The sequence below is a fragment of the Diorhabda sublineata genome, chromosome 11 (assembly GCF_026230105.1).
Source record: "Diorhabda sublineata isolate icDioSubl1.1 chromosome 11, icDioSubl1.1, whole genome shotgun sequence".
NCBI lineage: Eukaryota > Metazoa > Arthropoda > Insecta > Coleoptera > Chrysomelidae > Diorhabda > Diorhabda sublineata.
In genome coordinates, this window is record NC_079484.1 from 9889665 (window position 1) to 9915477 (window position 25813).

At 32.4% G+C, this 25813-nt stretch overlaps 1 protein-coding gene across 14 annotated transcripts in view; it reads right to left on the reverse strand.

The window, feature by feature from the left end:
* Window positions 1-20031: 20031 nt before the first annotated feature.
* Window positions 20032-25813, reverse strand: part of LOC130450265 (brain tumor protein) — a 421334-nt gene continuing 415552 nt past the window's right edge. For 10 of the 14 annotated variants that reach the window (XM_056788580.1, XM_056788574.1, XM_056788581.1 and 7 more), the window contains one exon: window positions 20032-25407. In XM_056788580.1, the coding sequence (XP_056644558.1) occupies window positions 22935-25394 (2460 nt within the window). In that variant the 5' untranslated portion in view covers window positions 25395-25407 and the 3' untranslated portion in view covers window positions 20032-22934. The remainder of the gene's footprint in view (window positions 25408-25813) is intronic. The other 4 variants (XM_056788569.1, XM_056788570.1, XM_056788567.1 and 1 more) reach the window with 1 other exon arrangement.

The window sequence follows — 25813 nt, forward strand, 5'->3', positions numbered from 1 at the left end:
TGTAGACGCCAAATAGCGCCACCTACTGTGAGAGTAATTGAAAAATCGTGAAGAAGAGATAGAGTCATTAGAAGAAGACTGAAAGAGGTTGGATTAAACGTCCACAAAACTAGGATAATCATCGATTGGCGAGAATGAACTTTGCGAAATGTTCTGTTTACAGATGAGACTCGATTTTGCTTCACCTTATTTGATTGAATAGAAATTGCAAAAACAGCTTTTACAAAGTTAAATAAGTTAATAATCCGTCGAGAAGTCCCCCTAAGCCTTAGATTGAGGGTGATAGAATGTTATATTTGGCCAATCCTTTTGATGATGTGGAGTCGTGAGCTCCTTAAACAGAATAGAAGCAATTGAAATGTAGCTGTTGCGCAGACGTCTGCGGATCCCACGGACCGAGCACATGACAAATGAAGAAGTACCGAGGAGAGCGGGTGTGGAAAGAGAACTGATGGCGGTAATTAAACAAGGAAAAATATCTTATTTGGAACACATCCTGCGAGGACCGAGATATTCAACTTTCGAGCTCATACTGACGGGAAAGATCGAGGGAAGGAGATAATTACTAGCTACGAAAGATAAAAGACTGGTGTGGCATTTAAGGTGCGGCAACAATTTTTCGTCGTGCAGAAGAGGGGTGCCTTCAGATAATAGATTAGAAGTTTTGGACAGGAGAACACCTAAGTGCTGCAAAGTGTATGGTACTTGAAGAAGATTTGATTGAAGAGAGACTATACTGTCGAAGTGAACGGAACAGAGCGAGCAATTTATCTTTACTCCTACTGTATCTTCTCAGCTTCTGTTATGGTATGGTGTGAGATTTTCTTGAGGGTACGAACAGATTAAGTGAAAAATAGATGATGCCTTGGATAGATTGTAGATATCGTAATGTAAACGATTTTCAGAAATAATTTGACATGAATATAATGCGTATGCTCCATAAAGTGCAAAAAAGAGTAATTGGCAGCTGAACAAATCGAGATTTGGGATCATCTTACTTAGCAGATATATTCTCAACATGGGAAGTTTGTTGATAACGCTGATAGGAACACGTGGAGGAAGGCATACAAAATATTGTGCAGAACTTAATTAAATGAGAAACTGATATTTTGAATAACAATTTATTTCAATTCATCCTTAAACTATATGAAGTGATGTTATTTCTTCCAAAATTGAGATGTTTTACAAAAGAATTGCTTAGAAAATATAAAAGGAGATACGTATGGTCATTAGAATCTATCAAAAATTTACACAGGATGTTGTGAATAGAAGCTCTCTCATTCTTTTCGTTCACCTCTGTATCTATAACATAAAACAAGGTGACTAAGGACATCATCTAAGGAAATATGCAACAATTGCTAGACTGCTAAAATTATTCAAAGGGTTAGGGATAAATCGAAGTAAAAACTTTAGATTTTGTTCGTGGCACTAATTTTAACGGTTTATTCTTACTGACATGATTCAGTATTCAATAAAAATATCTATGAGTAAATACTGATTGTCTGTATCTTGTCTTTTATCAGTGAGATAAAGATACAATAACATTTCTATAGTTAAGACTCTGGATCTCTAATTTTATTACCGAAGGAAACAAACCAACGATTTTTCAATGAATTAATACGATTAGAGCATGCCGTCAATATGCTAAAATTGTAGAACTAAGCGGCAACATAGCGAAACTTGACATAATCAATAGAGACACACTACACTGCCTTCAAATATTTCACTCCCTTATTTGTATTTATCCCTTGAAGGATTTCTACGGTTATTTTCGGAAGAGCTACTTTGCAAAGTTGGAAATTTTTCGAGTGGTAATTGATTTCGCATTTTTTAAATTTTCGTACTACTAATCTCATACAGAAATATCCCGAAACAGGTGGCAGTATTTGATAGTAATAAAGGCTATCGCGTATTAATTTGCTAACGACCAGAGGTGCTGATGTAGAGTGAGGTCATGGTATGTTTGGGAGGCTTGATAATAATGAATAAAGTGAATATTTTACCCCAACCAAATTAATAATGGCAGATATTTAGTTGTTAAGTGCAGTATCGTCAGAGGTGTAATACAAGCCCTCTGTTGTGAGTGCCGTGATCTCTGCGAATCTTTGATAACCACTGATTTAAGAGAGTTTCCCTTATGGAAACTTTTTTGTCGGACAAACCACTGTAGCAGTTTCAATATTTTTCAATTGTTCTTTCACAGTGATAGGAACTGATTTATATCTAAATGTTCTAATAGAGGTATTACTTTGTATAAACCCGATACCATTTTAAGGTGGCTATAAAACCGAAGGTTAGCTTCAACTCTAATACTAATATACATATTTGTTTATTTGTCTATTAATAAACAAATTCAGCCTCCTACAATTCGTTTTAGATTTCTCTGTAAATTATTCTGCAATTGTAATGTATTTGCATAAAAGTTAACTTTGATTCTTTTGCCTACAGTTTGATGTATTGTAACAAAAAGAAACAATAGGATTTATTGCAGGTTTCAAATAAAAAAATTTTGTGTTTTCTCTGCCGGACCCTTAATTTATAATTATACTACGTGCTTTGCCTTGTATATATTTTTAATTTCGTATTTAACAAATCGAATATCAAATATAAAGGGGCCAAGGATTGTTATCCCGTAATTCACTTAATGCAAACATATATTTGTGGTTTATGTTTTTGTATACTATTATACATTTATGAATGAAACTGCTTGTCAAGAAAGTTTTATGTTAGCATCCATGTTATTCAAATAAGTATGACATATTCTATACTTTTAACTATATTATGTTGCTGCAGATTTTAAGGATAAAAGTTCCATTGAATAGTTTACTCTCGAAATATTAAGAGAATCCGAGCTGGACAAACTTCATGGAATCGACATAGAAACTTATAGCGCCGAGAACTATAATGTAGATTCTTTAGATTCAAGACGTTTCCTGATGTGGTTGATAACAACTAATGTTTTATTATTGGGCTAAGCAAGAAATAGCTATAATGTATTGCTATATTTTGCATTTTAATATTATAGAGAGGCCAACGTTTTGGTGGAATTTAGTTCTTAGTTGATATACTCTGAAGAATTATTTTAACCTGGTGAAGATATAGTCTGAATAAATGTATCATAATAATATAGTAGAGAGAGATGCCGAATATATCGAATCGCAGCCATCTACTTCTGACGTGAATCAGGTAAAGGATTCTGTCGTCCAAAACATTCATATCCTTCAAAAAGCCAAACTGGGCCAGAAGTAACAGATACAAATCGTAAGACTCGACGCGTCGTAAAAAAACCTTAGGTTGTTGTAGCGTACAACAAATGGAAGACAAACGTAGATTATGGAATCAAATAGTTTTCACAACCATGCGCAACGGATAAAATGGTATAAGCTCTGCAAGTATCAACTGTTGGATCCTGTCCAAACCACGAATTCAAATAGTTGTATTTCGAGAAAATATGGCGGTAGAATTGTTAAATATGCCAGGACGAGTTCTGCAGGATATATCACGATTTCCTAAAAGTTTCTATCGTCAACAGTTAATGCTGACGATGAGCGATTGTTTACAGTTATTCTAGTAAGTATCCCAAGCAGCCATAACGATGTTTGAAATGTTTCAATATTAACCCTTAAACAGGAACACTGGTCTATTAGGCACGGTTCATTTCTTTTCGCCCCAGTAGAGCTCGCACTGTTTCACTGTTAGGCCTGAGGTTCTAGAAGAGTCTCGGTGTGTTTCCAGTAGAAGTAGAAAGTGCATAAGTTTTCGAATCCACCAACCTCCGTGCTCAAAGATACACAGGGTCTCACAAGCCGGTATTCTTGTTAAGATAAGTGACTACGCTGGTCTGTCATACCGACATTGAACTGGAATTAGACAAAAGAGATAAAAGCTCTTTTTGACTTAATGCTTCTTTCATGCATTTACAAGTTGTCCAGATGATCTCTAAAATCCCTGTTTTCCATTCGTCCCACTAGCAGACCTATATACACGTCGTTATGTTGGAAAAGAGATGCATTTTTTAATACAGGCGTTGTATTTTGATGACTCTTCAACCCGTCCTTCAAGAATTTTGGAAGACTCTGCTGGAGCCATTTCTGAAGTATTCGATAAATTTATTGAAAATTTCTATTCCTATTCCTATTGAAAAAGAAACCGGCCAAGTACGATATCAAAATAATGTGCTTGGCTGATGCTAGAAATTTTTATCTTTCGAACGCTTTTTACCAGTTTTAATTGTTAGTTATCTTTTTTTAGCTTTTTTATTTCTTAAAAATCTCTTCTTAAAAACACAATATTTGAGTCAGAAGAATAAATAACGTTATTGAATTCATTGTCATCAAATTTTAATTTTTAAGATTTTGTTCGAACCAAGTATGAATGTTTTCCAAGGGGGCACGCTTCGAGGTTAGTATAGAAGTAGTATGGTAATATCATTCTTATTTAAACGACGTGGACTGAAACTGTTCGAAGACTATAATACATATATGAACGACGAAACTCTTTGAATAAACTATATTATCATACATGAATGAATAACGTGGCATGCAATGTGTTATAAAACTAAACTATTCAATTGCTTTTAGAGATGTTTAGAACACGATAAGAAAATACGTAGATACGTGAAATTATAGATTTAGTTTTTATTATAATGCATAAGTATTTACCTCAATCACTCGATTCCGTAAATCGATTCAATAAATTGCTGTAGAGTGAAATTCCAATAACCAAGTTTCTGGTTTTTCATTTTTATCTTTTACAAAAAAACATTTTTTTCCATGAAATTTGGTGAAAACTCAACTTTTTATGTCCCAAACACACTGTAATTCATTTGATACAATATATTTATTTTTTCACCTTATTTTGACCTAATATTGAAAAATTACCCCAGTTTTTAATCAAAAGTTCTCCTATCAAAATATCAACTTTTGTTTAAAAGTGAGTTTTTGTTCGTTGAAATCTCTACTTTTTGGTGATCACTTTGGTAAGTTTTCTCAGAAAAAGCAAAAAAAAAAACGAAAAAAAGTCACATCGAAATTTTTTTTTTAATAATTATGTACAGTTTTCATATATTTATTAAAATAAACACTTATGTTTATCAATGTAACATAGAATCTCAAATTTAATAAATAACTTAAAATTGTACAAAAAATTAGAAAAAATTTGGCTTTTTTCGTTTTTTTACCTTGTCTGAGAAAATTTACCATAGTTATGGAAATATTTTTTTACCCTATCAATAAGTAAATTTTTCTAAGAAGAAAACCTCCCCGAAGTTGATATTTTCGATTGAAAATTAGAGCACTTTTTCGATATTAAATAAAAATAAGATGAAAGAATAAATATTTTAACTCAAATAAATTACATTATGTTTGGGACATAAAAAGTTGAGTTTTCACCAAATTTAAAAAAATGTTTTTTGGAAAAGATAAAAATAAAAAACAAAAAACTTAATTATTTCAATTTTTCACAAAAATCTTGATATTTTGTGAAAAAAGTGTGAATAGAAAAGTTGTGGATCTTTTTATTACCTACAACTTTACTACTCAACTTTTTTCTATAGGAGTTTTGAAGGAAACAGAGATAAACCGTTTTTTATCCTTAAAAACTCACCTCTTTTCCCTCCCCGAACTTAGATTTTTCCTTTAATTTTTATTATATTTCTCTATTCACCAATAGGTTTCATCCTACTATTATTTTTTTTGGTTTCCAAAATTATCGATCCTGGTCTAATTATATTGTAGAACGTATATTCTAGTGATAAATACAATGTGAGGTTATGAAATGTAACAAGTATTTTTTCCTTTTAATAATTGGTGCAGCTCCTGGTTCTTTATTGTAAGGCGTTTCAAGGATATTTAGGCTGATGTGTATCGATTAATTGAAATTACCTTAAGCCTGCATTACGAAGTTAACATGGCAGTTCAAAGAAATTTCCACTCTTTAACTTTTAATCGTCGTCGTTAATCTTAGAAATCGTATAAATAGATTGTGGATTGTATTTACAAATGTCGGTAGACTTTTTCCATTGAAGCATGCATGTATTGATTAGTTTTGAAAAAAAGAATTAAACGACTTATCTTTCTATTATTTTACACAGAAAGTTGACAAACTTCACTTAAATATTGCTTTCTATAATAACTAATAACCATCATTCAAGGAGACATACGGTAATAATCATATTTCTGTTTTTATCAACAACATCCTCCTCTTTACGTATATTTTCGTGGTTTTCTTGAAAAAATAAGAAAAATTTGGGGGGAGTAGTGCAGTGTGTCGTGAACATACAAGAAAAAACTACTTATATACACTCTCCACCTGAATCAATAGAGTTTTATGTTCCCTATATTAATTGACTTTAAGGTAAACGTAACATGTTTTAAGTGACAAACCCCTAAATTGGGACCAAGAATATTCGCTATAATTGTGCGTTAGTTCAGATAAACATTGAAGGTAAAAAGAACATAAAAGTTAATTAACGTTAAGTCTTATTACTTTTGAGTAATAATATTTAATAAATAATATTTCCAAGCGACGTTTTTGTTCATTTATCCTTCCTACGCTTCTAAATAATTCGCCTAGGATTAAACGAATATGGCAATATACGTCTTAACGCTTATTTGATAAAAGTAGTTGAGTTAATCATATTTATGAAACTGGAATATATAATAAGCCTGAAAGATATTATAATTCAACAAATACAGACAACATTTCAGATTATGTCATCTGTAAATGAACACTTTGTGACATTTTTCAGTGAATAGCTTTTGAAGTTAGTCGAATAGAACAATTTAAAATTCAATGTTTCATTAACTGAATGAGAAGAAATAACATAAAAGATGAATTACCTATCAGACTTATTAAACACAATAAGATGTATGACGGAAATGAAAACTTGAGGAAACTTCTGTATCCGACCAAATAAAAAGAGGAATAACTTTTTTAGAAACTTACATTTCTTACAAATGAAGCTTTAAAGTTGAAATTTGTACCACAATGTGGAAATTCGTGGAGAAAATTATGATTCTAAACCCGATTCAAACACAACACAACTACCCCGTCGATTATATGACCATGCAAAACGCAGACATCATCTATTATGTCTGCTGCGGTAGAATTATGATCGACATAAGGTTTGTTCTCACAGAGAATCTGCAAGCAATGTCTAGACGAAAGTTTTGTTTTCCAACTATGATAGATATGATGATTTTAAGTTCCATTTTCTCTCAATAATTCTTGCATAATCTCTATTTTTTTCCTTTTGCTTCAATTTTTAGTTTTTGAACTCTTAGAATATAATTTTTTCTAAGTTAAAACTACTGACGTCCGGATAATAACACCGTTTGTCTTCAAAATAACTTCTATTGAGTTGGGATAGAAAAGATTTGATTTTCGACCTTTACGTTCCAGAAAATCTTCCCCAATCAATGTCTAGGTAGTTATATCCGACGGAATCGTTCATTATTTCTACTACGCTTGCTCCGGAAAATTTGCAAGCAAATACTTTTGTCAATTGAAAGACCATGAGTGAAAGCCCAACTTTGTTCAAGCAATTAGAAATTTTGGTATAAACGCGGAACACTCGTCACGCAGAAACCTCACTAATTTGATTTTTTGTAACACTACATTAAAAAAATATAGACTTGATATTATTTCTATTGATTTCTGGCAAAAATCATCGACATAAGGTCGAAGCATTTTCCTTCTACAATCAGAGGTAGTTCAAAAATTTCAAGAAACATTTGAAGTTAGCTTCTTCAATGAAACCCAGAATTATCTACTAAATCCAATACCAGAACCAGCCACAACACTGAGTCTTAAAAAATAAGATAATTGATGTGTATGATTACTTTGAAATATTACGTACCTATTTTAAAAAGCTGATAATGGTAAGTCAGAATCTGGGAAGTATGAAATTGGAACATATTTAAATGAAACCATGGCAGACAATTCTGAGAAAATACTTAATTGGTGGAGAAGACTCGTGAATGTCTACCAGTCATTATGGAAAATGGCTATGGATTATGTTGGGACGCCAGCAACTTATGTACCTGCGTAAATGCTATTTTCAAGAGCAGTTTCAACAATAAAATAGGCTAACCATTGAATCTATATGAAGTCTTATATATCTCAATTCATAGCTTATGAAATCTGACTTAAAAATGTGATAAATTTTTTATTTAAAATCTAGTTTACAACTTTGGTTTAAACAAGATTATCATATATTATTTGGAATTCACATTTCTGTAAATCATTCTAGAAAAATGTGTTCATTAAAACATATTATGTTAAAATATGTTTTTCACAAATAAATACGTTTTAGCATTTTCATTGTTAGTCAAGGTACTTCAAGATTTCTTGTTTTTTCGCAAGAAATCTTGATATTGACATAAAATATCTTGTCCTGGTTTGAAATATGAAATTTCGTTCTAATTTTTTGAGCCCTGCTTTCTAAGAAATAAACCTCTTCTCAAAATTATTAATATATGTCAAAACATACAGAAAAAATACATAAATATGTCATAAATGTACTGGTTCAGAAGCGATCAGAGCTTATTGAAATTGGATGAATTAGTGTTATTACCAACATTATTAAATGCTATTACAGTTTTTACGAATCTCCTCAATTTTTCATGCATGTTTGGCAATGTTCTGGTTTGAACATCCAAAATTATTTTAGTGTCTATGAAGACACGTTAATTGTGGTCTCCATTGCTGCTAAAGAAAGCCACACACTATGGTCTCCCCGCACAGGTCAACCGAATGAGTATTAAAGTACAAAAAACTGCACAGGTCGGTTCTCCCAGGAATTTCCTGGGAGAATAGACCTTCAGAGCATGGCAACCATAATGGTACATAAATTTAAATTCTCTTACCCTCACTTGAATTACTTTTTATCTAAAATAGCAAAGTGGATAATGCATTTGCATTGGACGTGAAATCTCATCTTCTGGTGAAGAAATATTCTTTTGGTCTTCAATTGAACGTAACTTTATAAATGAGACAAATTAACGTTGTGAAAAAAGGTAGGCTAATTGGTTTATATGTAAGGAATATCAAAATGTATGGAAAAAATACATATACTTTTTTTAGAACGATTTATTTTTCTTCTCAAGAGAATAAGGTTAATACAGAATTATTTTCAGGGTTACAGTTGATAATATAACGTAACAATTTCAATATTTTTAAGAAAAACCCTACTATGTGAGCAAAAAGCCGATAATCACTGAAATTAAACCGTTACCAAAACGTTTTAACATGCAAAAAAACTTCCTACAAGATAACGATATTTTTTCAAATCAAATGTACGGTATAAAACAGAATAAACGGTAGTAGACTGGAGTTATTTCCTTTTAATACTAACTTGACAGAAAACTATATTTAATTTTGTATATATGGACCAATAATATGCACAACGAGCAGATTAAGCATTACGATTTTCAATGTTCATGGCGAATAGAATTTGGCTTTTCATATAAATTTTGTAATGAAGTAAATTATGTTTCATATGACTCACTAACATCGTCAAACTTGTTTGACCCCCCTCGTAAATTTTTAAATGACATACTCATCTCGGCACTTAATTTTTATTTATTTCACAATTACTACAAAGCTTAAAAAGTCGTTCATATTAGAATTTAATGTGCTTAAGCAATTGTTCTGTTTTTCTTTATACCTGACAATAGGATTTCAGTGTTCAATAGAACAAGAATAGTGGCTTTACATCACGAGGGTTTGCCGAATCATCGCATCGCGGATAGTCTATGGATTCCACGCGCTTCAGTTATCCAATTAGTGCGCATGTACCAGTAAACTAACAGTGTTGAATGGAAATCGAGTCTCAGCTATCCGAACTAATTTTAAAACAACGTATGGCCGATTTATTTTCAGTACCACATTACGGCAGAAACTTACTGGAATCAATTTGCCTTTTAGGGAATCATTGAGTGTACCCAAGTTACTTCTCAAACATATAAGCCTTCGTCTATGAACCTAGAAACTGGCTTTCAAGTCATGAAGTGAAAAAAGTATTATCCACTCAGCGTGAACCTAAAATGCGAGTGTCAAGCCTCGTGGAAAAAATTCCTCCTAGCTTTCGGCATATGGCTGATAAATATCCATTGTCCATCGATGCCCCTGTCAAGAAGAACGCAACCCAACAGCCGTGCTCCAAAAATTATTGTTGAAAGAAGATATATATAAAAAACTACAAAATAATAATAGTAATGTGATAGACAAAGCAAAACATTTTGTTGTGTAATGTCGCACTGAAGAGATATATCCTCATTTTTTCTCCCCAGATAGTCATGTCGTTCTCAATCAAATCCATATTTGTTGGTTGGTATTATTTGTTCTAGTTGTTTTAGACTAGCTATTGCTGATATTTTTTTGAGAATTTTGCAGTCATTCATGATATATTAAGTTCCTGGTTTTCAATAGTGAGACATGTGACCATGCCCCTTAACTAATTGTGTTGTCTTCTACTTCAATGTCGGTTGCAATATTTTCACTTTGCTCATTATATTAAAAGGTTTTCCTACTCTTCTAAATGTTTTCCCATTGAATCTGCAATGTCGCGAGTTGTAATATTGCTTTTTGTGTTTTCATTTCTTTCAAGTAAGTGGCGACGTATCCTTTTTTCGGATGAAGCCATATTTAATTTGGTTAATCGCAGACACAGAGTTTGGAGAGGCCAGTGCAAGTATCAGAGACTATGTTTTGCCATAGAATTCGTTCCATACCAAAGGAACAATGATGTATTGGGGAGTCGACATGCATTCCAGGCACTTTGACAGGGGATAAATATTTTCGAAACATTATTGAACCCATTATTTATCATCCCCAAATTGATTTTCATGGATAGCAATGCTAGGTCCTATTGCACAAGTAGATTACAAAGTACACTAGAAATTCACAATATTCAAAGATTGCCGTGGACAAAAAAATGGTTGCACATGAATTTGAATGAGCATATGTGGGATTTGGTGAGACAAGCAATCTCTAATAGATATATTACCACCCTTCAGGAACTCACACTCGTGGCCCAAGATGAATGGAAGAACAACCCCATGAAATAAATATTAACGAATTTTGCTCTGAAGTGCTCTTCTTCTAGAATTCAAATGTTGGTAACTATTTAATTATGCACCATTATTTATTTGCATCGGGGATCAAAGAATTTTATCGATGTGTGTTTTTATAGAACGAGTTCATTTTATTCTTTTTTTTTTGTTTTTATCTACTTGCTGATCTATTTCTAAATTGAAATTATATTCGATTCTAGATGTTGAGCCCTAATTATATGAATTTTAATTTCAGGGGATTAGAATAACAATTTTATAACAAATTTTCGAACTCTGTTTCACATATTGTGAAATATTAAATTATGCAATTTGCTACTTTGTTGCTTGACATTTGACCCTATTTGGAAAATTAATGTTATATCGTTTCAAAATTGTATTTTCTAAAGTTACAGTATGATTTTCTGAGTTGTTATACTTTGCATTTATTTATTTAAGTATATCTCGATGCTCTTTGGTTTGGAAAATAATATATACCTAGTGTTCATTTGATTTTCTGGTAATCTTTAAATCTCTAAATTCGATTAATCTATCACTTTTTTTATTAAATTTAACAAAGTCAATTTGAGCTTTTTGATGTAATTTTGAAATAAGCAACTTGCTCATAATTGTTTTTTGATAATAGTATAATCATCCTTCATTTAGTTTAGTTAAGGCTCAAAATTTTTTCGGGAAAGATTTCTTTTTGCCACTATTACCACGGAATATGAAATTGGTATACCGTAAAGGTAAATGCGTTTAAATTTGTCCCACCAAAAGAAAACTTTACCATTATTTGCGTTGTAATAGTTGTAATAATTATTCTGGCCACGTTTATTCTGACGAATACGGTATATATCTATATTACGAAAGTATTAAAAATATGAATTTCAATCGATAACCTCAACAGGTAAATACTTTCATGGCTGGATAAAACTCCAAATGGATTCTCGTTTCGTTAACATTTTTCCATATATTTTCCTTTGATCAGCGAAAAGCATATAGTATAAGCTCCCCTTTTATCAAGAATGTCGTATCCGCAATGAGAAATAAAAATATGGGATCATGAATTTTGCAAATTTTATGTATTCAGCAATGTAGGATTGAAATAACGAATGGTATCGCATACGTACGTCATATGAGAAAAATATCTTTTTTTATTTCCAAGCAAAGTTAATACATTTATTACTCTATTGATAATAACTATTAAATTCGTTCCTAAAATTTCAAGATACTCGATTTTCATAACAATCTAATTTATATTTCCAATTTTTTTAAAGATTTAATCTACTATTTCGTGTTTGTTACAATTTCCAATTAACCACCTTGAAAAAATAAGTAAAATTTGGAAAATAGCTGCATCAGACTCCGTCAAACAAACACAAAACAGAGCAGGTTTCAAAATTAAAACAAACGAATAATATTTCCAGAATTTTGACTAAAACATAGAACGAGATTTAGAGTGCTGTAAAATATTTAACAAATGTTCAAGGACTTATTAGAAACGATACTTCTATTTGATATCTTTCAACAAGTTGAGTCGTTAATGGTTAATAACAAGAAATAATTCATTTGATAGAACAAATGTATGGTTGTCAGTTTCATGCATGAATCGAGAAACATATGTGCCACAAACTTTGTCTACCTTTGGTAGTGGAAAATTCGCCATTGGATCTAATTCGAATCCAAAACATTTTTTACAGATATAAGTTCATGATATTTTCTCAATTCTATTCAATTCCCAAAGCAAAGGTGCTTGACACATCCCCAAATAACCAATGTATCCTTTACGTAACAGGAAAAACAAAGCTCTAGAGAAACTGACCCTATATCATTTTGGATTTCGGCAATAGAATAAATTAACAAAATACACGAAAATATGGAAAAAAAGTTCAGTCCACTTATTTGATTTACAAGCATTCTAAGTCCTGTTGTATGTTTAAAACTAAAGATAACTTTGGACTGAAAATGAAATTCTGATGCAATTGAACATGTTTTTTACAAATGTCAAAAAATGGTAAAGGTCGCGCATTGATGACAGTGTGCAAGTATACTATTTTGTATATTAATCTTTATGGACTGAAATCGAATTAAAACTCAAGAAATCATTTGTATCTAAATGTTGAACAATAAACAGATCAGGCAAATGCAGCTCGTGATATTGTAGTTTCCTGTGCTGGAAGACTGCATTCTTAAATTTGCAATTACTATAGATGTGATAGTACTTGATACAGAAATTATAATTTTATAATTGAAGAGTCTTCTAGATATTTTTTGATGATCAAAGTCGTAGATTCCCATTCCCAATGTCGCCTCAAAACACATATAACATTTCCGCATTAGCAATAAATGCATCTGAAGACTTTACTGTTCGGCTATCAAGCTAGGTACATTTTTATTGCAATTTGAAGTTTGTAGAAATAATTTTAATTGCAGGTAGTGCGAGAAATAATCGACTAATTCGGGTATTGCATAAAAAATTACCATTATGAGGAAAATTGAGGAATATAAATCCAGAAATTTGGAAAAAACTATCCATCGAAATAAAAAACTGACTTATTTCATAAATTCTGTGTCGTAAAAATAATTTGGATACAATTTTTTTCCCAGGTTCGTTGCTGAATACTATATCACAGGATTTTGCATCAGCTCAAACGTTAACGACAGCAGGAAAAGGAAGCAATACTTGTGGATAGTATAAAAATGCACGTGTCTATTTTCTTTGACGTTCTTGGAGGCACACCAGTTAGAATTTTCATTTCCCTACTTTCTTGTGCCCACGATCGGTACCCATGATTAATGGACATTGAAAATGCCTAAAATTTCGCGATAAAATAAGATAATTTTGACGTCTTCGAATAATCTTTCGTTATACAAATAGACTGTAAACCTTAATTTTCAGTTAAAAAACATTGACAAGTACCATGAAAATTTTTGAATATTGGAAAAACTGTTGGATGCGTCTAAATCAATGCCAATGTTCAATATTCACCATTTGACATTTTTAGGAAATATACTTGGAGAAAATGCAAGTGAGACTTTTCTGACTAATCAATGAAACGAAATAAGTATACGGTATGGAAAACAGAGAAAATAATAAAAAAAGAAACCTTTCGCTGATGATACTAACCAAATTAAATAAGATAAAAGTAGAAGTTTCGAAGTGTTTGGATTGAAAAACGAAGTGGTTATACAGTTGCATTAAAAATTTCAATTTCCAGTGGTTACAGGGATGAGAATATAAATACTACTCGGTGTGCTATGTATAGCTTCCTAGTTACAGAAAAAATAATTTTTATTATCTTTCATACTATTATGAAAATTAAGTTTTTTCTAAATAAATTTTATGATACGAGTGACATTTTAAACAACTTGTATTTGAGGAAAGGAGATATTGATCTTGTACATTCCGTAATCAACAAAAACAGTCTACGCTGAGGAATAGAGCGTGGATTTAGTGTTTAAATCGCGATATTAGTTTCTAAGCTTATTGGTAATTCTGACTAGATTTTGATAAAACTAAATACCCAAAGGGTGTTTGTACAAAAAATCAATAATTAAAATATAAAAAAAAACACATATAATAAAATAAAATGAATCGATAAATTTAATGTCAAAAAAAGCAATTTTTTTATAGGTTTGAGCGCACTTCTTCGAATTTATCGTCAGTATTATCGTTAATTTTAAAATATGGTTTAAACTAACAAATTCCAAGTAAATGAAGATACGTTATAGAATTGATAAATTGGATTAAAATGTTATTCTTGGTCCCAATTTCGTACTACTTCTGGCGATTGCCTTATCACTAAGAAGTTCGTTACCAGAAAAAGATGTGTTGTTTAAATTCAGTCTTACCGAAAAACGTTAGCTTTCAACTCAGCCATACTGAGAAAACTGCCTACATAAATTTCAAAAACTACTATACACTACTAATACTAGTGACTATGATAAGAAAAAAATCACACATGCCTATACTAGTTATATAGGATTTTGCATATTTGGGCCCAAGGAAGATTGTTCAAAAAAGTTTTTTTTTAAACATTACACAAGCTTCAGTAAGGAATATCAATTACACTTATGTCTAGGTACAAAAGTACTATATAGAAAGGGATAGCTGCAAAACAGCAGTGCCGTGCTTATATTACCTACCGTTCACTCGGGGGGAAATTGAGGATAGAGAGGAGGCAATAAATGTGTAGAACGAAAAGATGAAACTCCACGTTGCGATTCAAATTTTATTAAAAAGGCCGTTGAGCTGCTATTCAATCCATATTTTATTTAGAATAATTCTATATTTTAATCAATCAATTTATTCCAAGAACTACTGCTATTATTTTTTGAATACTCAACTAATCAACGTGGTTCAGAAAATATAAACCATAAACATTTTCAGAATTTTTAGGTATTAATAATGATTTAATCTGAGAAATACTATGCTGAATAGTTTACTGAGAAATTAAAAGAAACAGTTGGCTATTATTGGAAAATGAGGAATTGTAATGTTCGCAGAATCACTTCAATGTGCTATGAATATATTTTCCGATTCAACTGTTTCTGAAACTCTCATATTTCAATATGGGAATGTTATTTCAAATTGGGTCCGTCTGCATATAAACGAAATTTATTTATCTACTATCATTCAAAAAATTAGTCAATTTGTTTAAAAGATCAATTTTTTTAGTGTTTGAAAATCGTATGTAAATATTTCTATTTCCATTATTAGTAATTATCAAAGCATCGTCACTAATTGAAAGATAAATCTCGGGTAAACATTTTCATTTTTTTTTAAATCTATCTCAAACTAGACTTGTAATTTAGTCAAGTATCGAGTCTACGAATACTAACAAAGTTGGATTCTCTGGAACCGTTGGTTATGTTCATACACGATTTGACGCGCGTTTCGATAACCAACTTACCGTCATCAAAGACTAAAAGTAATGTTTACCTTCAGTTATCGTCTTACGAAATTGTAAACAACGCTATATAAAGATAAATTCTACATTCGATCTCTGAAGACGATAACTTATTTCTCGAAACGCGCGTCATATAGTATAATTGAGAGTGTTAGTATAAACAATGTGTTCAATACGAGTACTAACAATAACAGTTTAATCAAATATCAAATTGATATCACAATTGAGGAGAAGTGACTTATAAAGTATTTTATAGGCCAACCTACATAAATGGTTACGCATTTTTCAAATATTCAGTAATAATTAATAAACTCATTAGAAGATAATCGATTTAATCTCTCACCATTTCAAAATCAAAAAATAAGTAAGTTGACTGGTCTATTTTCAAACTAGTTAAATGAAAAAATTGAGAGTTCAAGGTAAAGGAACTTTGTCAGTATATTTCATTCAACCCAAATGTGTCCGAGTGATTGTAGTTTATATTTTCTTCAACGGTAGATACTGTTAAAAGTTGTAATGTAAGTAGTAAGTAACTGATAAAACTAAGTTAAAATTAACTTTAAATAGTTTTTTCTTCTTCAAATGCATAATTTCATGTTTGATAGAAAGAAATTGATATCTCGTGTCTAGTTCGGCATCCAGTATCTTGCTCAATATTCCATTCCACACAAATACATGACAAAAAACATTTAAAGCCTCTGCGAAAAGCTTCAGATATTTATCACGAACCCTACATCAATATCCTTGCTAGCATTCCAATCGAGTTAGCTTAAGATGGTCAAATGAGAAACGAATTCTATTGATGCAATCAGTTCTTCTTTTATATATCCTGTAAAACCCCAAGTCGGCGCGAAATTGTATAGATTGAAAACGGCACTTAGAAAGCTGGTTTTACAGATTTTACATCGAGCAAACATTTTATTATGTCAACCGCACCTGGGTTTTATTAACTTTTCAGCGAAGTGTGTTCCACTTTAATACATATATTCATTTTATTATTGCTACCGGCGGAGATCTACCGGAGGCTTTGTTTAACGCCGGAGCTCCGCGTAGCACACTTTGAGTAACTCTGGATTAAGTGATTCCTTCCTAGGAATCTTATCGCAGAAACAATTCCATAGCCGCGCTGATAGGATTCTTGTGAAGCGGGGAGCTAAAATGTAATATTGATAGAAATCTGTCCAAGCGCTATTTACATTAAGAAGATGCCAGTGTCCTCCAGTTTCTTTCAATAACACAATCTATCAGCACTTAATATTTAAGAATGCATTACGACTCAAGACTCACGTGGATTGAACATATACTTAAGAGACGAGAGCAAATTGACTTAAGAACAAAAGACGTGTAATTATTTCTCGGAAGAAAATAAAAATTGGCCCTGACAACAAACTCCTAATTTACAAAATCATTTTAAACCCAGACATATGATAACAAACGTACTTTTCGTTCCAGATTCTTGACAAGAACTTGAAAATCTCCTAATCAAAGTACAAAACACTGCAATAGACTAGAATTGCACTCCAATTCTCTTCCCCATTTACTTTTAGTACCCCAATTGGACCAAAGACTCAGAAGAAACTGACTCGCTAACTTGAAAGATGGTTGAAGAGGTCCTATTACTAGATATGATCCCAACACGTCAATAGGAGCTAAACAGTTCACAATCCAATCAATTATAGAAAAAATTGTAAATTGTGAGTAATTTAGATACAAATAACATTTGATCAGTATGAATGAAAATAATCATACTGAATAGGATTTCCGAAGGAAATGTGGCAATTCAACGAAGAAGTGTTTGAAGGAGCCACATAACAAAATATGCAATTTAATGATGTAGTTACATTATGTAGTATTTTGATAAAAGTTTCCGAAGTTAATGTGCAATGGAATAATTACAATAATGAATGAAACAAAAGATGTTAAAACTTCGAATGGTGAGGTTGATGGAAGACAACAAATAAAATTTGAAAATATAACCAAACAAGTCATAAGTCCAGAAATATCTGTATATTATTAACTGTAATGAAAATTGCCTGTTACATCCCACCTAATGAAAATCTCTCATAAAAAAAGAACGCATGTTTGAAAGTCTTATCTGGAAAACGCTTCATGATAAACTATATTGTCAAATTATCATTCAAAATTTATGAAAACTATTTGATCGAATGAAGATTAGAGATTGGCTTATTCGATTGTCAATCTACCCAATATAATTTGTACGTAGAAACAATGAAGTTGCAAGGAACAATGTTACTTTCAAATTAAATATCAAAAATATCTTTCAACAGTTTCGTCAATTACGTGATCTCACAAAAGTGAAGTAAAATGCATCGCAGTATATGTAAAATGTTACTGACTTCATTGAAATTACCCCCAAACCTATAATGCATCTACATTTTACTGATGAAACTTCATTCCAAAGCGCTGAAGATTATATTTGGTAAATATCACATGCCTATGAATCGTCAATTTTTCTTCCTCTCAGTCTTCCAAAGATCTATTTTGAAATCATGATTTTCTTTTTACCATTGTGTTGTTTGACTTTAGATTAACAAGTTTACTGACTCGGTTGAAGTAGTCTGAGTGTTGGAGCGAACCAGCACTGTATATTTTTGTTTAAATACGTTCAACATAAATACTTGTATCCCACATTATGAATGTTTGAAGCAAACCGCGCACATAGAGAACTACTAGTCCAGTCAAATTAGATCAAGTGTGAAGTTACTTAGATTTCCAATAAGCTGAAAATCAGCAAAATTGTTTAAAATATAGTTTAAAATAAAATATGGTTCCCCATCATTCCCGTGTAAGGAAAAAACGTATCAATACTTTTTTTCCTACGAGCCACAATTTCTGAGATATAACGATTAAAAAGTAATAATCGTCATAATTTGCATAAGTATGCCACGTATACATCTGTAGAGTTAATGTATGTTAAAATATTTTTCTATTGGTCATTGTAACTTACGCTTAAAATATACATAGTTATAACTTATAGCATGTAAAATGAAACGCAGAAACCTTGCGACATCATGCATGTTGAAATGCTAAAAGTAAAAGTTCAATTGGCTTGAATTTTTTCGGGTATATTACCAAGTTCATGTGTGGTTATCAGCTAAACTCTACAGATTGAGGTTGGAAGTTGGTCAGCAATACATTAGAACCTGTTCAAACTAGATATGGTTGCAAAAAAGTCGGACACTTTGTCCAGGTCGGTCGAGCTATTATATTGAATCACCAACAGTGGAGGATCAGTTGACGCAACACTGTCGTCTTCTCAATTTTTGCTAATTTCAATTATTTATCAATAGTTGGAAAAAACGTGCAAAGTACACTACCTCATATGTGGCGTTGAAACGTGTGCATATTATGATGATTACAACTTTTTGAATCATTATATTTCAGAAATAATGGCTCGTAGGAAAAAAAGTATGGATACGTTTTGATGTAGATAATTTTATAATCTACAATTTTCGTCTGAAGTATTTTCATGATTTTTTTGACCTTTGATCTTCAATAAAAAATGTTCTATATACGAGAATGATAGAGAACTTCCTAATTTTATTTTTGATTATATTTTGAATAATTTCACTGATTTTCAGCTGGGTCGGAATTTATGTAACTTCGAATGTCTAAATTGACCGGACTATACAATGAATATTTGACGAAAGAAAATTACCATAAGTTTTATTAGCTAAGCACTTCATTGTGCATAACTCACTTGTTTACTGTACTCGAGTGTAATGCTAAAGATTTTGAGCAGTAGTTAATATTTCAGCTACTTAAGGACTTTTTACTCGATTAAACTAAGCGTTGTGAGATTTCATTCAATTAGAGAAGACCTAGGTATGATGGTTACCTGATAAATGGAAGTATTCAATAAGAATTTGAAATGGTTAATATGTTATCATGATCAAGGAAATCTATAACAGAATATACAATTACAGCCCCTAATAGCAATATATCACAATATGTTTATAACTCAGATTAATTGTTTAATTGTTGTTTGGTTTATTTTTTCAAGATAGAATTATGTACATTGAAATTCTCTTCATTAGAAAATACAACAGATTGGTTGAATTTACGAAGAATTTTTTTGTAATGAATTTAATAGCAACTTTAAGTTGACCGTTTTATTAAAATTTGTTTAATTCTCATCTTTTCATTCCACCAAAGAAAAGAAAATAAATAAAAAAACTAAGTGAAAACTGCAAGAATGGTATTATTAATTCAAAATAAGCATTTACAACAAAAAATCAAAGAAAAACAAAACAATGTACATTTTATTTAAGAACAAATTTTACCATTAAATTAAGATAACAACGGAGTTTTAAAAATGCAGTAATAATAATAATAATAAAATTGAGCGCCGTGTTGCACCGAGGTCATTCTGAGACTTCCGTTTCTCAAGGTGCCCATCCAAGGACGTCTACGAACAATAGAAAAAATATAGTGGCTCTAAAGAAGACACTTGAAAACAACATATACAACACTTGTCGGATGGGCATCGAGAGACGAATGGTCCGAAGTAACTGGGTGCCGCAGGGTTCTCCTCTCAGGGCTGGTTACTGGGATGAGATCGCTTAGCCCTTAAGACATTGCGAACCAATCGCCTCCGGTCTCAAAACACAACAATGATATAATTTAATAAAAAATAAGAAAAATCATTATAAAAAAACTTGGGGTATTGCTATCGAGATAAAACCACGAGAATAGGACAATTTTATTAACGTCAACATCGATAAAAAAATTGACATGTATTAATTTAATCACCTACATTATTTAATATTAAAAATATTCACTTAGCTTATCCCAACAGTCTTTGAATGCGAGAGAATTGAAGCACATTAGTTGTTTTGTTTCAAGTACACGTATATTATGTTGACATTATTTGGAAAAGAGCCTAAGCACTGAAACCATTAATCTACATCAAAGTAAACGTAGTTTCGGTCCTTATCGGATTATGTCAACATAATATAGCTGATAATTTAGTTCGTGTAAATTTGGCTTAAGGATTAATTACAATGTGTTTTTTTTTCTACAATTCCTCGCATAATAATTGGTTTGAATTAGATAAGTGGTCTAATATAATTATTACCTAAATAGATTCGTTCTACAATATATTTTTAGTACATATTTGGTGCGCAAATAAGAGGTTACGGTAGTTATGAAAATTGGTTTTGATATATTTCGTTCTTTCCAAATTTCTACTTTGTCACAAGCAAGGTTAGAAACAACAGTTGAGGCAGTGGGTTCATGGACAAAACACCAAGAAGGGAATGTAGATTCCATGATTCTCAAATAATAAGAAAGTGAAAAAACATATAATAAAAAGAGTGTTACTTCTACACGCCTTTACTGATTACGATGTGGAATATTAAATGAAATTTCCAAAAAATTTGAATTAGAATTAGTTCATCCAAGTATTAGAAGGTAGTTCAGTAACAAAAACTACGTCAGAACAAAATAAGAATATTTGAAACCAACAAAGGAGTAATATTAGATGAGGCATAAAGCAAGGTTCTGGAAAATGGCGAGTTATTATGGCCATATTAATGATATGGTCATATTTGCAGAGAACGAAGAAACGCTTAATCAGAAGTAGAGGGATGGGCGAAATGAACAAAGATACTGATTATTGAGGGAAGAAATTACACGAAGAGCTACCATAAACGAGAATCGAAAGAAACGCGAGATAATTTTAGACCCGAAGAAAAAAGAAACTCAAACCTCAAGTCTTACATCCGTAAGTATATAAAGGGGATTAAGTAAGTAAGTAAGTAAGTAAGTAAGTAAATATATGAGGTGGCAAAGTATAAATTCGAATAAAGAGTATATGAACATCGAATAACCTATTTTCAAAACTATCAAATGAATGTACCTACTATTTGAAGACAATATTCGAATTTACTTAAACGTAAAGTTTGCTCTAAATATAAAATATATAAATAAAATAAATAAAATATTGTCATGTGTCGGCAAAATAAAAACAAGAAAAAAAAACAAAAACGTGACCTAGGAAGGATTATCAGGTAGGGGATGATGTCTCGTGGTTTTTTTTTCGAAAGTAACAATACCTAACGCATTTGAACGAAAAAAATCTAGCTAAGTATTATAGTCTTGATATGGGGATATAGTTCCCAAAGGACGCGAATCCATGTAATTCTGAATTCGCACCCTATATCTTAAACTCGGCAGCATCAACAAACAAATATATTACTACAAAAAAAAACTACAAACTAAGTAAAAAAATAAGAGTTGGTGGAAATATGTAGTAGCATGCAGCACCACACATACACAAAAGTAACTAATTTTATGTGAATAACAAAACTAAAATTACGTAAACATAAAAACAAATGCCGACAACGGGTTTTTAATTTCCCGAGCGGCGGAAATGTGGGCACGGCACGTGGTATTTTATAGTATACAAACATCCACTAAATAGGAAAAATTGGAGAGAACAATAATAAAAATTAAACACTACGAAATTGAAAGTTCTCGGTTGACTAGGGTCCGTAACAACGCGGCATCCCGCTAACAACAAGGCGCTATTTCTAAGAACATACACAACATCATACACGCATATTAAAATAGATCATTATCATCGGAAACTGCTCAATTTAAATTACAACAATGGCCCAGGCACCATGCGATGCTTGGTTAACATTTCTAATCTGAATAATAATAATAATAATATCCCTGTTTTAAAAATTGATAAATTTGGTCATACAACATGGCAACAGGCCACCACAGTAGCGACTCTGTCCAGCTTCGCGTAGTCAAACGTTATAATATTAAAATATCAACATGTGAAATACAGTACAAAACTATGACGATAAATCTCGTGAAAATTTTGACAACTTTAAAAAAATAATACGAGTAACAGACCAGCATCCGACCACTCCATTCAAAAATGCATCAACAAAAAGTGTTGGGAATGGCGGCTGGAGACCCTGCCCGGAGGAAATGTTTACAGGCCAATAGGAGGAACCTGAACGTAACGATAAATGTAGAGCCTGTAGTCCTTACTTGCCAATACAACCGAGCCATCGTCCATTAGAGCAACGTCGAAACATTGCGCATGTTTTACTTTACTTTCCAGAGCAGATACCAATTGTCCGTCTTGAGTGAAAATGGTCAAATTGAAATTGTTGTGATTATCGGCTATTAATATTTCTCCGTTCGCGTTTATTCCAACGCCGATAGGATAATTAGTAATACCTTCACCTCCGATTTGTCTCAAATAGACTCCTTCGTAACTGAATACTTTGACGCAATGCGCGCGGTTGTCACTTATGAAAATTTCTTGTTTATCGTTAACTACAACGCCGTTGGGGAATTCCAAATGTTTGGAACAACCGAATTTCTGGAGTACAGATCCAGTTTGATCGAATATAATTACTCTCATTACTTTACACTCGACGACAACAATACGTCCTTTATTGTCTACGGTTACACCTCGAGGATGTTGGAGGATGTTAGCTCCGAATTTTCTAACGAACTGACCGTACTGATTATAAATTTGAATTTGGTGGGTAGGAGAACGTTCAGTTACGATTATATCTCCGGAAGTGCGTACTACCGCCACGCGATTTGGATACAATAATTGACCATCGCGTTTACCGCACTCGCCGAATTGGAATTTGAATCTACCCTCTTTGTCGAATATCTGGATTCTGTGATTGTTCGTATCGGCGACGATTATATCGTTTTGGGCATTGACTGCCACTCCACTTGGTTCGGTAAATTGTCCTTCCATAACTCCGAATTCTCCAAATTTACAATGATATATCATTTTTTGTCTTTTTATTTGAGATTTCGGTGGAAATATCGCTGTCGACATCAGTTTCGCAGTTAGATCTAACATAGAATCGTTGTGGGCGGAACTCGATAAGGAATACGGATCGGTAGTTCCGCTTTGGAAAATACTATCTGCGCCTCCATTCGACCATTTTTCGTACGGGTTGATACCGTTTAAATTCAAATCTCCGATTGTAGTTGAAAATGGACCCAAACTATTGGCACTGCTGAATCGTTTACTGATTATGTTCGATTCGAACGGAGAAGTGGATTGACTTGAAGTGGAGACGTTATATTGACAGTGCATACCTCCGTTTAAATTTACGGAACTACCATTCACGCTGCTTCCGCTTGAACTAGAGCTTCCTCCGCCGCCTGTAGGTCTAGCAATGGGTGGTTGTTTACTAGGACCGACTAATGATTCTGCGCTTGATCTTACATAACCAAATGTATTTCTTACGCCCACTTGGATGGCTTGATAATTTGACACAAATTCTAATTCGCCTGCGGCCTGTACTGTTTGATCAATGTTATAATTTAAGAGACCTTGTAATTTAGCGTCTAACAATTTTCTAAACATAAGTATTTCAACAACGTTTGCACATTTATTCAGTCTCTCTACAAATTCGCAAGTTTTATATATCTGCTCACACGTTTCCTGGCCCTTTTGCGTAGCCACTCCCAACGAGATTTGTTTTGCGCTGAAAACGCTCTCTAATTCCTTAAGCAGTTCTTGTTTTCTTTCTTCTAGCATAGACCTATAGAATAGGAAAGTGTCATTTATTTCGTTTTGAGCTTTATGATAATGTACTTGGAGGCGGCTGGAAACATGTTCAGCATTCTTAAGACTATTTCTGATATCGGTTGCTTTGCTTTTAGCTTCTGTTACAGCGTGCTGAATTGCTTCGATTTGTTTCGGTGCTGCTTCACTTATATGTTCGTAATCGTGAAGTCCAACGGGATGATCCAAATTTAAACATTCTTTGCAAATTGGTACTGCGCACGTACGACAATAATATTTAAGCAATTCGGATTTGTGACGTGGACAAATCATACTTTTTTCGGTGTTACTCATAATACTATTCGATAGCAGTCCGTTCTTTGTCTCTTCTTTGATCTCTTGCAGATTAACTACTCTGTGGCCTTCGAAACAGTGCATAAATTGATGTGCCATAACGCAATTCGAACACAAATAATTGACACAATCTACACAACGGGCAACTGCGTCTAATTTTTTATGTTTACAACCTGTGCAACGAACAGGAGCCAAATTAACTTCGTTACTATTGTCACCGTTGAATAGAAGGCTACTCAATATACCTTCAATGGATTCAGAATTGCAACGTGGACAGATGAGTTTATTCTTCTCCAGACAATTGTTGCAAAACGTGTGGAAACAGGACAGCAATTTAGGATCAGAGATTGGTTCTCTGCACTGTTGACAATGTAGTTCGGATGGGTCGCTGTCTCTATCTACTGAGTCGCTTACTGGAGGTGATGATCCGCTAATTGATAACGGCGAATCTGCCAAAGGCGAAAGAGAAAGGTAATCGTGTTGATCACCAAATGATCCAATTGAATTTGCTCGTGGAATCGATTCTAGTGAGGGTGTCGGTGATGCCATTTTCATTTAGCCGTCATCCCTAAAACAAAGAAAAAATCATTAATAAAAACGTTCCAATATACTTAAAAGTGGTAACATACAAAAATTAATTACAAAAAACTCCCCGATTTTATTTTTGTTAAAAATACATGTCGCAAATTCGATTTTGTCTGACCTATCTGCAGATAAACTGATTTTCTGTTTATTTGACTGACGCCTTAAGTATCATTTGAAGCTTTCTTCTGTTTCATATCTTTTATGCACCTTACAATAACTCGGCTTTAAAACAGATTGAATGAATAAAAGTAAACGCCACCGAAAGGCGAATACCACGAACACGACAAAATAAAGTATCTCTTCAGTAGAACATTTACAATGTATGATCAAAAAATTTGACAAAATTTTTATAGCAGCATTTACTTACGCTGCATCTACTTCAACTCTAA